Source organism: Dipodomys ordii, unplaced genomic scaffold, assembly GCF_000151885.1.
Source record: "Dipodomys ordii isolate 6190 unplaced genomic scaffold, Dord_2.0 Scaffold7, whole genome shotgun sequence".
Classification (NCBI taxonomy): Eukaryota; Metazoa; Chordata; class Mammalia; order Rodentia; family Heteromyidae; genus Dipodomys; species Dipodomys ordii.
Window position 1 is genome coordinate 13,257,583 of NW_012267223.1, and position 15,093 is coordinate 13,272,675.

Sequence of the window (15,093 nt, forward strand, 5' to 3'; positions counted from 1 at the left end):
TGAATTCATTCGGTAACACTATGATAAATGTAGTGTGTATTATCATCATCCTTATTTTTCAGGTGAGATCAGAATTTCTAGAAAATTATTAGGCCTCAAGTTTACAATATCTCCTTACCTTACATTCTCATTTTACCCCTTGTTTTGATAATTGTCAGTTTCTTATCTGGTTTCCTTACATTTAATTTTCTTCTTAAATCCAGGAGATATATGCAAATTATTTGGTGACCAAGCAGAATAAATTGCTATCAGTGTACAGCTACTATGGCCATAGCAGTGCATACAAGAAGAAAATCCTCTCTGACTGAATCGGTCCTTAACAGAGCTGTGAGAGTCTATCATTTACTGTTTCTAAAACTTTGGATTGCTCCCTTTTGCTTACAGAATTAAGGGCAAATTCCTTACCATGGCCTTTAATAAAGTCCTTGTGGTCTGATTTCATTGCTATCTTTCAATCTTGCCTAATTTCTCACTATAATTCAATACTCAATTTGCCCCAACCAACCTTAGCTACTTACTACTTACCCAAACCCTGTTTTTCTGCTCTTTTCCTTATCTGTTTACAGTTCCTTTCTGAATGTTTCATGTTCTGTTTTTTTCTCCTTCTAATCTATCTCATAGGCCAGGTTCAGATGTTAAGGAATGTCCTCCCATGACAGCCATATGTGGAAGTAAATTTTTCTTCTTTGTGTTGACACAGAACTTTCTTCTTTTTGTATTTGAATTTCTCTTTGTCATGTAACATTTTACAAGCAATATAGACAAACCTTTCCTACTTTAATAAGTTTTAAACTTAAAGTCAGGAATTACTGTTCCAGCCTTTTGCTTTCATACTGTGTTCAACCCTGATGTTAATAACTATTCATCAAATTGGACTGAATATCATGGTGATAATTTAGAGGGTAGCTATTGCTATTAGATTTATTTTGTGAATTGGGTAAGTACTACAATGATTCCAATTTTTTTTTTGTACCAGGTCTGGGGCTTGAACTCAGGGCCTAGGTGTTGTCCCTAAGCTTTTGTACTCAAGGCTAGTGCTCTACCACTTGACCCATAACTCCACTTCCAGATTTTTTTTTGTGGTTAAATGGAGATTAGAATCTCATGGACTTTTCTGCCTGGACTGGCTTTATCCCTAGATCTCAGCCTCCTGTGTAGCTAGGATTACAGGCATGAGCCACCAGCCCTTGGCTGATTCCAAGATTTGCTAAAGCAATATCAAGCCAGACCTAGATTTTCTTGATTATTAGTTAGTATCCCTTTCACAAACAAGACCCTGAAGTGTCACCATAGACATTTGTAGTTGAGAACTTGAACAAATAATACATTTTTTTTTTACATTGAGCCACACATGAAATTTCAACTTTGGTAGAAACAATTCCAAAACATGAGGAATCTTAGGTCTAACTGTACTTAGATTAACTGGTAGATTATCTTTTTTTTCTATGAGCTATTTAGGAACTTAATATATATTTTAAAAAATTCTGCTAGAATTATCAATGGGCTACCAGCATAAGGAGAATATTTTTTTCATTACTTCTGAAAGTGATCTTTTTTTCTTAACAATATAGAAGGCCACTTGCTACCTATCATCTTGGCTGATATAATTCTTAGGAGTAGTGTGATTTATCTGTAACATTTTCTTAAGCTTTTGTTTCAAAACCCATAGCTCCCTAAGAGAGCCATATTTTAGCCAGATCAACAGCCTGCTTACACTGTATTTTCTTCAAATCAGCCCAAATTGCTTCCCTTTCCCTTTCTTGGTGCTTACCCTTTCCATTGTGCCTCTTCTTTTTGAGAAGAAACCAACTTTTACCTGAATGAAGTCTAAAATTTGCTGATGTCGTTGTTTGGCAGCTGCAACCTCACTGTCCGAAATCGCTTCCCTCAAGGACTGTTGGGTATTCAGAGAATCCAGCTCCACAACAGCAGAAAGGCGGCAATACAGACTAAGAAATTTCTCTCTGTAGCTGCAAAAATGAACTGGAAAACGAAGAAGCAAAATAAAACATATTAAGATTTGGCATAAAAAATTCATACCACACAGAAAATCAGTTGAATGAAAACATGATTTATTAATCCTATTAGTAGAAATATTAAGCCATAAGTAAATTATAAATGTGTTCTTAAGGGCTAGATGTTTGGCTAATGTCAGTGTTCTCTCTCAAGTTATCAACTTCTGGTAAGATATGAGAAAGTGATATTTGCTCAAGTTACCATTTAGGTGGACTTTTCACTGTAGTTAAGGGCATATATATATATATATCTATGTTTATGTATCTATATATAGATGTACATACATGCACATATACATACACTTGTATAGTCAAGCACTATATAATTATATTTCAGTCAGTGATGGGTCACTTATGCAATGGTGATTCAGTGAGATTATTAATAATCTCATAGCCATCTTAATTTGTAGGTAGTATATGATGTTTGTACAATGATGAAATTACCTTTGGCATTGTAAAACCAAGCACAACTATCTATGTACACATATAATTTAAAATATACTTGTGCATATATGTATGTGATTGGGAAAATAAACATGCTTATCATTTAAAAAAATGAACAAAAAGCCAAGTCAAGTAGTATCTTATTTCCTGTTATGTGTCTTGCTTGCTCCTTTCCAAGGCCAAAACTCCCAGAAGAAACTAGATATGCTTTTCTTGGGTTATCTTGGAAACTTCCCCCAAGGGCCTGTTATGATAAGCTTTGAAACTTCCCCTCAGCAATCCTTGAAAGGATGATAGGAAGCAAACCTTGGACAAACCATTTGTATCTTCAGCAGACTTGGCCTTTCCCTCTTAGAAAATAAAGGGACTGAGGTCCCAGACTTTCATCTCTATTATTTGTCCCTCTTCAGCAGGAACAAAGCAGCATAGGACAGAGCCTAGTATAAGCATCATGAAGTGGTCAGATTTCTCTTTTCAACTAGTTCTGACTAGATGAGCATAATTTCTAGTCTCTTCCTGGCCCATTGTTAAATGTAGGGACTCACTCTCCTTAAACCTCACTTATTTTATATATATCTGACTTTTACTAGTATTTTCCATTCTTTGGAAATGGGTCTATTCTAATCCATCATGCCTATTAGAATGTTTTCATCATGACTTATTGCATGAAGAATTCTGTTGATTTTCAAGACCTAGATCTGGTCACTTAGGGAAAGTTAGACTATTATGCCTCAGAATAGGGAATTTGGTTATCTCTGTATCTGTCAGGATTCCTCTTCTCTTTATATATTGTACACTTTACAGTTTTCATCCTAACCCTGCTTGCTTCCATGCTTAATTTCCTCTTAGGATACATCTTAGGTGAGAGGAAGGGTAACCTGCTTTGTTGTCTCCCTCACATGTCTTTTCTGCCTGGGAGTGGAAGAGAGGAATAGAATGAAAGCTTTGGTGTTATATCTTTACCCTAACGGGGCCTCATTTCAAGAAGTGTTTCTCAATCCAGAGAGTCACATACATGGGGATAATTTTTCTCTAAGATCCTTACTTTCTGACTTCTCTACTTTGTTAAGCACTTCCATGCCTCACAGAAGAGCTCATTTCATATACCATTTCAGTAAACAACGAACTATGGTTCTTTTTCCAAATGTAAAATTTTCATGTAATTTCCTCATTTAAAAGACCTCTCTAGAGATCCCTCTTGACTTTAGGATAAAACTCAAACATTTCCTCCTGAAAAGGAAAGCTTGTGATTTAGGGTTTGAATGTATCTTCAACCACTTTCACTATGTGACTATCATCAGCATCTAGCCATACATCAACCCTAAGCTTTGGACACACTGACCTTTTGTAGGTCCATATTTTTCAGCATGCCTTTCCTCATCTTCAGATCCCTGTCTTTCCTCCTTCTGATACTTGATGATTCAGATGAAATGTTTTCTCAGCAAAATTTCCAGTTTTTTAAATTTTATTCTAGGTAGAACTAGTTTCTCCCTCTTTTGTACTCCTGGAGTACTTGTTTCTAAACCTCTGAGAAGATAGGTCTTGTTACTTTGTAATTACTTGCTTAGTTGACTATTTTGGCATTAGAGTATGATTTTTTTGAGGGCAGAGACCATGCCCCTCTTAAATTTTTGTTTTCTCAGAACCTGGAGTATTGTAGCTTCTCAACTGTTTATTGGATGAATAAAGAAATAAATGCATGATCTGACTCCACTCCTGAAGATTCCTTTTACCTCTGTTCACTTCTGTCACTGTGCTGCATTTTCCTGTTTTGAAAGGTGTGTTTCAGGTCTCTAATATTTACTGGCAGCTCTGCAGGAAAGAGTCACCATTACTTAGTAGCTCACTCTTGACCCTTGTAGCTCCCTGAAAGTGTCTTTATGCCCTTCAAGGAGGGATTATATACTGTTAACCCCTGACAGATGTCCTTTTTTGGCTGGAGAGTGAAACATCTCACAGACTGCTTTTCTAGATCAAGTTGTAAAACCTTTTTCTTTTGGCTTTTTTCTCTTTCTAAAATATGACTAGGAAAGTTGACTATGAAGAGATGATGAATAATTTCTTTAAAAGAAACACTATCAATCCCATCTGAATTCCTAAAAGCCAGGGTGTTCACAACTTTCTCTTGTTGTATCTTTGCGGTAGGAGCCGTGGGTCAGTGGGTGGTCTCCCAGCACCCGCCATCCATGCCACGCACCACAAGTGAGTTATGAGGACATTTCAACTGTAAGGCTTTTCCCCACTCTAGTGGTTTTCATCCAGAGCCTTTAATGTCACTTTAACAAATGTTGCTTTAACGTAGTCTTTTGTGGTTTAGCAATGATATATTTGGTAGCCATCATTGAGGAGGGAGAATTGACTGGAAGCTTCTAATTTTTAAAAATGCGAATCACATGCATTTTACAGACAAATAGTATAAAGCTACAATAATGTCAATAATGGACCACATGATTTGTTTGATGCACACAGACTAAGATATTCTCTGTGGTGTGTTTCTCTCTCTCTCTGTCTCTCTCTGTGTCTCTCTTTCTTTTAAGGTAAGATAGTGGTAGACTATATAATATAGTTGACATGAACATTAGCAGTATGGTAAGTAGGGCGGCAAGTTCCTAGGCTTAGATATCAGACAGGAATGTGTTTGAATCATAGTTCTGCCATATGGTCAGAAAATAGCCTTTAGGGATCTCAGTACTATCCCAAATATGGGTAATAATGTCTATTTAGGATTAAACAATATAGTATATATAAAGTGCCCAATATAGAATATGAAAATACCACATACAAAATACATGTTTGTTTCCAAATTCTTCATCCTCAGGAAAATGAGGCCTTTAATAGTCAGAATATGAAAACAGGACTGGAGTTAGAATATACCTCCTGAGAATCTTTAACTCACAAAGTTCCCAGTAAGTCTGACATATGGTCTAGTTTGGAAGTCAAGGAATCAAGGAAATAAATAATTTCTTAGGGTTAGTTTAGTGCCATGATTCTTTGCCAAAGTGGCAGAAAGCACCCAGGTACAAGATGCCTCTCTAGATTCCTGGTAGTGAATGAGTTGTCAGTTGGAATACAGGAGTGGTATCCTAAATCATGAAAAATGGGTATTAGGAATGAAGGCTGATATTATGCCATTTCCTGCAAGTCTGTGGCCTGGATTCCATTAGGCTCATTGCCTAGATATCCCACAGGCACCTCAAAACTCATCATTTGTCAAACTGAACTCATCATCTTTCCCCTCCCCCAGACTGATTCCTTCCCTCATATTTCCTGTTTTGGTAGATGGCAATGTGATCCATCTCAGCACCCTATTCAGACTCTCTGGCTCCACCATCTTGCTCTTCAACCACATCAAATCAATCACAAAAGTTTCATGACTTTAACTCCCAAATTCCTCTTGTCTTTTCTTTCTTCTTTGTACTTCTACCTTGGTTTGGGTTCTTATCTATACTTAGGCCAATGAATATGGATAAGCTCTGTTTTCTCCCAGTGTTTCTTGCAATCTGTCCTTCCCAGAAAAGCTAAAATATATTGACCATCTCATCCTTTTTCTTAAAATCATTTCATTAAATCCTATTACTTACAAGATAAAGTCTTACCTCCTAGGATGAAATAATCAACCCTTTATGATTTTGACCATTTTAACATTTAGCTTCCTCAGAAGCCACTAAGTAGCTGTTACATTGAGCTACTAAGAGTATACCTAATCAAGTAGTACTTTCCAGTGCTTCCAAGCCTGTGTCCATGCTGTTCCCTTTGCTCTTAGTGATTTTCTTTTTCAACTCTGTCTTTTCTTTCACTTTGTGAATTTTTGTTTGTCTTTCCTATTCCAGCAAACATACTATCTATGTAAGGAAGAAGTCCACTAGCTTACATCTACAGTTTTTATAGGACCATTGATATAGATGTCTGTTTCCCTTACTAGATTCTTAGCTTCTTGTAGGCCAACTTGCATCATTGCTGTCTATATGTGCAGTCCCAGCACAGAACCTGGCATACAGTGGGAGTTCATTAAATGTTTGTTGAATGAAGGATGTGACAAAGCACATACGTATGAAATATATGTCAGGCCTCAATCTATTTTTCAATTCTCTGGCATTTTGTATTCCTAGTCCAATTAGTATGAATCATACAGCCAAGATAATCAGTAAAAATCAGGTTTTCTTATAATAAACCTGTTGTTAATTGGGACTGCTCACAGGGTCAGGGTAAACCTTCTCACTACATGCTAGGCAGATCCATAAGGCCAGATCATTGACAGAATAAGAGCTCATGATACTGCTTTTCTTGTATCCTAGAATAGTGTGTATAGTGATCCTTACAGGCCCCCAGGCACTTATGTAAAGGGAACCTATCTTGCTCCTACCCAAGAGATGTCATCTCTGAGGGCTGTGGAAAGAGGAGTTGGTCTTAAGTAAAATTGTATCATTTTGCCTCAGAGCAACTCTACTTGTCCAGATTTCTGAAGTTCTTCCTATAGGTCAGATGTTGATTACCAAAGTGATCTATACAGTAGGAGATAGAAGGCTAAGCTCTTTTGTCATTTTTACTTGGTTACATCTGTTTAGTGCAGGAATGTGCACAGATTCAGTTTTCCATAACTGGTCAGCAAGTTTTTTGTTTCACTTAGCCCATTGGAAGGACCATGGTCAATTTGCCAAATCTCAAATCTTTCCATGGGGACAGGATGACTTATACAAGTCAAACTGAAATATAGGGCAATTCTTTATTCTGTTACAGTTTACATGTTCCCATAATTCACACCTTTTCAGGTTTCATTAAAATTCCCATGTTATTAAAATTCTCCTGGGTTCTGACTGAATTTTCAAAAACATTCTCTTTCCTCATAAGTGTTTAGTATGTCTCAACCCTTTATTATGAAACTACACATGGAGAATAGAAGTTCCTGCTTACAAAAGAACACACAAATAAATGCTTAACACTTCTCAATTAGGTACATGAAAGTTCCTGTGAAGGTGCCATTAATTCCTTAGTTGGGTGATGCCTAAATAATGGAAAAATTATGATAAATCTTCATCTTTAAGAGCTCTGATGGCTTGGGGATAATTATGATTCTTATTAATGCCCATTAATATTTTTAAAAATTGCTGGTGGTACTGAAATAAAATAAATATTTTATAGAGAGTATATTAATCTCCAGCTACTGGTAACAGTTTTCCCTGGTCCCTAGAAGGAGGCTAAAAGAGGTTAATAGAATTTCATGTGCAAGTAGAATCAAGCCCAATAAAGGAGTCTTTTCTGGTAGTTGACATGGTCCTCAGTTGGATTGCCCATGATATGTCAATAAGGGGAGAACAAAGAAAGTAAGAAAGTATATGTTAATCTAGAGAGAGATATCTTGAAGTCAGGAACTGTGAGACCCAGGCTTTGGTATGTGGCCTATTTTCCATAGATGAGAGTATCTGATGGTCTTATATTGTTTTTAGAATGGAATTCTATGCCTCCATCAGAAAGAATGACATTGCCCCATTTGTTAGGAAATGGAAAGACTTGGAAAAAAATTATTTTAAGTGAAGTAAGCCAGGCCCAAAGAAACATAGGTCCCATGGTTTCCTTTATTTGCAATAACTAGTATATGTCTGAGACATGAATCCCAAGATAAGGACTCAAATGCTTTTTCTTTCTTGCTATTGTTTCTAGCATATTTATAAGATATTTTTTTGCTGCTTTGTATGTCCCTCCTCCACAGTATAACCCCTGTTTTCACTGTATTTGATGTTGGTATAATTTGTGGAGGGGAAGGGAAAAAGCAAATTGTTTAAATATGGATACAGGTGGACCCATTGCAACAATGAGATGTACAAGACATTATGTTGAAAAACGAACTTTACAACTTTGGCGTGGGGCAGGGAGGGGGGTGTTGGGGGGGTGGGGGGAGGGTGTGTGTGTGGGGAAAGGGATGGGAAGGGGAAACAAAGGAGGCAACAATACTTGATAAGAAATGAACTCATGGGCTGGGAAGGTGGCTCAGTGGTAGAGCGCTTGCCTTGCATGCATGAGGCCCTGGGTTCGATTCCTCAGCACCACATAAGCAAAAAGAAAAAAGCCGGAAGTGGTGCTGTGGCTCAAGTGGTAGAGTGCTAGCCTTGAGCTGAAGAGCTGAGGGACAGCGCGCACCCAGGCCCAGAGTTCAGGCCCCACAACTGGACCCCCCCCCAAAAAAGAAATGTACTCATTACCTTGCCCATGTAATTGTAACCCTCTGTACGGCATTTTCACAATAATTTAAAAAAGAAATAAAACAGATCAAAGGGAAAGGCAAAATTGAATTTTAGTGTATTATTATGCCAACCTCAGCTATAGTTCAGTATTTATGTATTTATCTCTATGTTCTAATCATCCCTGCATCAATATCAGCTGAGAACTTATGAAAAATGTTTATTTTCCAACTCCTTCCTATATCTACTGATTCAGCATTACTGGGGTTGACCTAGGAATCCATATTTCAACAAGGTTTCCAGTTGATTCTTGTTCATATTAAAGTTTGAGAGACATTGTTCTAGGGTACTGTATCCAAAAGTATGTGTTCTGTGGATTTTTAATAGGTGCCAGATTAAAAAATGGTTTCTGGTTAAGTGAATTTGGAAAATGCTAGGCTAATTGTTCTTTGGCAGTGGGGAAAATCTTCAGAAAAATCTCCTGGATTTTTCATATTGTATTTTCCATATTGTATTTTGCTCAGAACTCTTCATTGGTTTCCCAGCATACTTCAAGTACGTCTAAATTCCTTGTCAGGTTTTCATTTCTTTTCTTTCTCCCTGCTCCCCCCTTTTTTAGGTGCTAGGGATGGAAACCAGAGCCTTATGCATGATCGGCAAGTGTTCTACTACCAAGCTACATCCCCAGCCTGATGTGGCTTCTATTGACTCTCTGATCTCATCTCTTATCTCTGTTGTTCTTACTATATCTTGGGTATATTGATCTCTCAGCCCAGCACTATCTTACTCTGAGGGCTTTGCACTTGTTATTCCAGTTGCCTGGAGATCTCAAGTCTAGCTTAAGTGTAACTTCTTTAGAGAAGCCTTCCCAGGTCATCCTTTATGAAGATGCAGCTCTTTCTCCAGTATAGTTCCTTACCCTGGTTTCTCTGTATTCCCCAGTTCTCTGTTATATTATTATGTATTGATGGGTTTACTACTTATATAGGCTGTGAACTCCATAAGTGGTTACTGATTCGTCAGTGTGTGGATATTCAACAATATTTATTGGCAAATAAATGGACAAATGGATGGAGACAGAAAATTGTAGTAGGCTTCACCAAATTACAGAATAGACAGTAGTAAGAATTGAGGCAGAGAGTGTTGCCTTGAGAGAGTGTGCCTCACAGAAAGCAGGGCACACAGGAGCTTTTTGTCTTCAAACTCCAGAGTTATATCTGATAACACTATTATGATTGATACCAACTTATTGATTCTTCATACATGAATTTCATGTATTTTTGCCTATAATCAGGGAACAACAATAAGTTTAACTTAGGCAGTGTGAAATACTAATAGCTCTCTAGTGAAACTTTTTCCTTAGCTCCTTTATGAGACATTTATCCTATGGAAACAATTTGCTGTCATTTCAGCTGTTACTAGCAAATACTGACTACAACTTCTGTGTTCAGTGCACAGTTTAAAAAATTCTACATTGCTACTGCAAGTGTGTCATGACTACTTCAATGTTGATTTAGCATCTTCAGAGCCAACATATTCAAAGCTTAAAACACCCTTCTCTTCCATTAATTCCTTATTTTTCACTTTTGTACTTTTGATAAAGGTGCCAATACCCTCATAGTCACTGAGGCTGAAACCAAGGCACATTTTTCTAGATTTCCCTTTCCTCTTTGCCAATTCTTATTTGTTACGTTTGGTGTTTCTCATGTCTATATTTTCTATACCCTTTCCTAGTTTATTGGTTCTAACTTTACCTCTAGACTATTATAATAATCTCTTTTGACTCTTGGCTTTCATTGCAGCTTAAACAGATTCCTTAGCCTGACTCAAAAGAGTCAATGTGGCCCACTTGTCTGTGCAGCTTTGTGTTCCCCCATTTCTTCATATTTTTCCGGTATAGTCATTTGTTACTTCTTTACTCTGAGTTCTTCTATTCCCATGTCTTTTCTCATTCTTCCCCCTAACAAGAAAGCTTTTCATTTTATACAAGCTTATTAGCATGTATAGTACTTCAATACTCATATCACATATACTCCCCTTCATGAAGGTTTTCTGTTTTGTTTTTTTTTTTTTAGAAAATGTACTTTTCTTTTAAAATATTACTTAATACTTAAGATTTGGGGCACATTATTGTCATTCTAAAATAATTTATTTTCTCTTTTTTTGGTGCTGGTCCTGGGGCTTAAATTTGAGGCTTAGACCTTTTCTCTGAGCTTTTTGTACTCAAGGCTAGCGCTCTAACACTTGAGCCACTGGCTTTCTGGTGGTTATTTGTAGATAAGTGTCTCACAGACTGTCTTGCCTGGACTGGCATGGAAGCACATGATCCTCAGATTTCAGCCTCCCAAGTAGCTAGACTACCAGTGTGAGCCACTGGTGCCCAGTGTTTGTTTTCTTATTTTATTCCTACCATACTACTAAAAGTTTCTTTAGAGTAAGGCCTTTATATTAGTCATCTATACAGCTCTATAGTAGTGACCAAATAGATATGAATGGACTTAAAATAGCATACTTGCCCTAAACAAAATTTCGTAAGAGCAATGCTGTTATGTCATGGACTTATGAAATTCTTTGGCTGGGGAACTCATTAAATGCCTACATTCACATCCAGGCTATTCTAAATTAGTAAGGCCAGTGTCATACAACAGGGGACTCTGAACTCTCAAGTCCCAGTCTGCGAGTCTGCTTCAGTCTTTTCTGGAAAGTAACAGTTGTTTATTACCTTCTGGGCATCTGAAATGCTTGAAACAAATGAAACTAGAAGGCTTAAGCAAATTATCCTGAAGTGATACAATCAGATTCATTCAGATACCTGTAGCTTAAAATGAACCACCAGATAGTTCCTTTGTTCTCTTCTAAATCTGGTGGCTAGGAAATAATCCAAATAGGACCTGCTTCTATTCCACCCACCTACTCACTCAGCCTCTACAAATTATACAATTCATTTGAATTGATGAAGCCCTTGCTAATTGCCTCTTACTGGCCTGTTACAAATGAAGAACAAGAAAGGAGGCAAAGCCTCCCTATTTGCATTCTCACTAGGCAGCAGTGGTCTGCAAAAACAGAGAAACTGGAGCCCAAGCTATTCATTTTTGGAAGTCAGAACATCTTCTACTATTCAACACTCCATGTTAAAATCACAATGTTACATCTTGGGAGACTTTGCCCATTTCTCAAATTGTCTGTTGGAAATTATGAGTCTGTTCAATAAATCAGCACTACTTATATTTGTAGACTTTTTTTCTCCAAAGTGATACAAATTCTGTTTTAATTTTATTATTTTTTCCCAGTTGGAAGTAAGAGGGCAGAGTGGGGGGGAGGGAGAGGAAGAAGGAGAAGAGAGGGGGAGAGTGAGAGGGAGAGGGAGGGAAAGAGAGGAGGAGGAGGAGGAAAGAGGAGAAGCAGTGCTTTTCATGAGAATATTGTTTTTGTATCTATATTTAAGAAACCAAAGGAGAAACAGAAAGTAGAGTCCAATAACTGAACTTTCAGTCCAGAATTCCTTCTTCTCCATTGGGTCTTTACTAGATTTCAATAATTATTGCTCAGACACATAGTCTTGGAGCTTTGCTTTTGCTCTGACTTGTACACAGTTCTAGGAAGGGTTGTTGCCAAAGCCATCATGTGATTTATTGACCCTCCACTGGGACAAGGGGGAACAGATATAACTTTGTGATTTTATTATAAGGAGGCTGGGTTAATATTTCTAGGTGAAACAAGCTACTATACCAAGTTCAAACATCTGAAGAGGGAGGTTAAGAAATCCTGAGTGTGGGGTGTAAGGATTATTCTGTCCTGGGGCTGTACAGACGTCGTCTGAGGCAGGGAGCAGGAGAAGAAAGGACACATTGTGACCCATTTCCAACACCTCCTGTGTGTAGAGGCGGAAGTTCCTTGCCTGCAGAGGGACACGCGTGGAGGAAAAATAGGAGAGTTACAACATGGCACTTACATAAACAACACCAAACTGGCATAAAACATCTAACAAAATTACACAACTTCAAGCTTGGAATTTTTATACAACATAAATATTAGGGCTCAGCCCATTTAATAATGCTATATAAAATCAAGATTTAAGGCAGTAATGTTCCACATAAACTCTGAAAACAACATTTATGCTTCTTATAAAAGTAGAAAATGATTGCATTCTGTGGACTTTTCAAAATGATGAATATAATTACATGAAGCAACAAAAATGGATTGAATTAAAAATCCACTAGTTTCAATTTAAGTTGGTTAAGGGGGAAAAATGTAGTTTCTGGCCAAGGACTGAAAAAATTTTACAAGTATTTAAAAAAAATGTTGTATGTACTGTTAGGCAGTTAGGCAGCCTTCTCCCAACATGTATATGTAGCCCAAGAGTTACCAATGAAATATGAGTTGTTTCAAACCTGTGAAGTCTAAGAAACCTTTTAATACCATCTACTGTCACAAGTAGAGCTGGTATTTTTTTCCTTGTGAGCATAGGGCCATACCTAGAATAATTTAGTTGTTCCCTTGGCTTCTTTAGGATATATCTTACAATTTAGTCATCATCATTGTTGACCGGTTTGGACTGGTCTTACAGTATTGACTTAAAATCAGAGCAGTACCTCATTGAAAAGATACTTTCCAAATCTCTAATTGTTTCTCTTGCCTCCATCGCAGTTATCTCTTATTAAAAGGGAGCCAGTAACTTCTGTTATTATCTTCTTAATACTTGCTAAACTTGGTTCTCTTTCTTGCTCTAGAAATAAAGCATGCGTGTGTGCGTACACACGTGCGCGTGCACACACACACACACATACACACACATAGGCAGCTGAATATTCCATCATGTTAAATTCTTAGAACATCACAGAATTAGCTTTTACTAGTTCTTTTTAAATCCAACCATTTCCCTTAAAGGTACTTGTATATGGACTTATAATGTTTACATTTTTATTTAAATAAGAAAATTGTGATAGGGAAATCTTGGTTTGTGGATAGACATTATAATATAACTTGGCTTTTGCTTTAGATGCCACTACTATTATTCTCTTATTCTTTAATACATTATTTGCATATATAACCATACCCTTTTTGTTTATGCACACACACATATATGTATTCTTGTTGCTTCATGATTCTGAGATTGAGCCTTGTTGTCTTTTGAAGTATATTAGATGATTTTATCTTGGTTGATCAGTATATTGGGATCTTGAAAACTTAAAAAGGGCAGCACAAAGTAGCTAGAGAAAAGAAGCAGCAGTGCAGCTGGGTCTACTTGGAGGCATTAAATTCATAATGTGCATGTACATGCAGAGTGGTATTTAAATAAATGAAAACAAACTTGCACATATGCCTCTTGAGTAAGTTTTACCCTACAATACAGTTTCTGTGATCCATAAAAAGAAGATAAAAATGGTAAGGTCTAGTACCTGGTGTAGAGGTATATTGATCTGCTTAAGGAGAGCCTTCACTGCCATCTGGAGCTCATAGAAGAACAATTGCATGGGGCAGTCAGAAGTATGATCCACACTTTCCATAGATTCAGAGCCAGAAAGCTTTTGGATCCATTCCCACTCCTCTCTGTAAGTTGAGTCAAGTTAAAATTAGAAATATAACAAAAGTTCAGAATATAGCTCAGAACTTTCTAAATGTAAAGGTCCAGAACCTAGATGACCAATTTTTGAAGATTAAAAATCAATTTAATTCATGAAATTCAAGTGGGGTTTTCAATCTAAATGGAATTTTAAACAAGGCATTTCTAATTAAGGTTACTTTTTACTTTACCTAGCAAAGCACATATACCTAAGAACAATAGATCTGATTTGTATGGATCAGTTTTTGAGATTGAAGCTTTCGAGTATTTGTAATAATTTCCTGACTGTCCTTATTCTTCTCCTGTAGATCTTCTGCAACTTCTTAGAGTCTACATTTTTACCACAGGGGCATCTGCTGGTTAATTCTGCAGTTGGGTAACCACAGGATTCTGATCCAACTCAGGCAACAAACCACATGGCACATTTCAACTCTGCCCTGTTGTAATCATGGGGACTATTTTGGTTTCTTTCCCCTTCCAAAAGCTTGAGGAAAATCACAAACAGGAACACAGACAATTTCAATAAAAGGAACTAGAGGACACACATCACTGCTTCCATCCTCCTCCCAAATCAGTTAATCTGTGTCTTTATTCTGCATGCTCTATAGTTCTTCCTAATGAACTTTTCCAAATGTCACACAGAAGGGAAGGGAGAATAATGGTGGTGGTAGGAAAGCACAACTGATTAGTTCCCCCAAAGGTTGTTCTTCAAAAGGAACTTGAAAAGAGCAAGGTAAATGCCTCTTGGGCAGCATTGTTTCCACAGGTATTTTAGCTCAAGTCTCTAAACACAATTGGCCCAGTTTGTTCTTCAAACTCTACAGGGAGTAGCAATGTGTTCTTAAGAGCAGACTATAGAGGAAAGGCAAGCCCTCCTCCCTAGTGATGGAAAAAG

General features: G+C 37.2%; 2 protein-coding genes across 2 annotated transcripts in view; both read right to left on the reverse strand.

Annotated features, from left to right (window-relative positions):
- The window catches only part of LOC106001690, a 28,507-nt gene extending 22,305 nt beyond the window's left edge, over positions 1–6,202 (reverse strand). Inside the window, exons 1-2 of the mRNA XM_013036705.1 lie at positions 6,175–6,202; positions 1,817–1,983 (exon numbers count right to left, since the gene is read on the reverse strand). Coding sequence (XP_012892159.1) covers positions 1,817–1,983; positions 6,175–6,202 — 195 coding nt within the window. The remainder of the gene's footprint in view (positions 1–1,816; positions 1,984–6,174) is intronic.
- Positions 6,203–12,242: 6,040 nt separating this feature from the next.
- LOC106001701 (ankyrin repeat and fibronectin type-III domain-containing protein 1) overlaps positions 12,243–15,093 on the reverse strand; it is a 128,041-nt gene continuing 125,190 nt past the window's right edge. Inside the window, exons 15-16 of the mRNA XM_013036710.1 lie at positions 14,035–14,185; positions 12,243–12,533 (exon numbers count right to left, since the gene is read on the reverse strand). Of these exons, the coding sequence (XP_012892164.1) occupies positions 12,342–12,533; positions 14,035–14,185 (343 nt within the window). The 3' untranslated portion in view covers positions 12,243–12,341. The remainder of the gene's footprint in view (positions 12,534–14,034; positions 14,186–15,093) is intronic.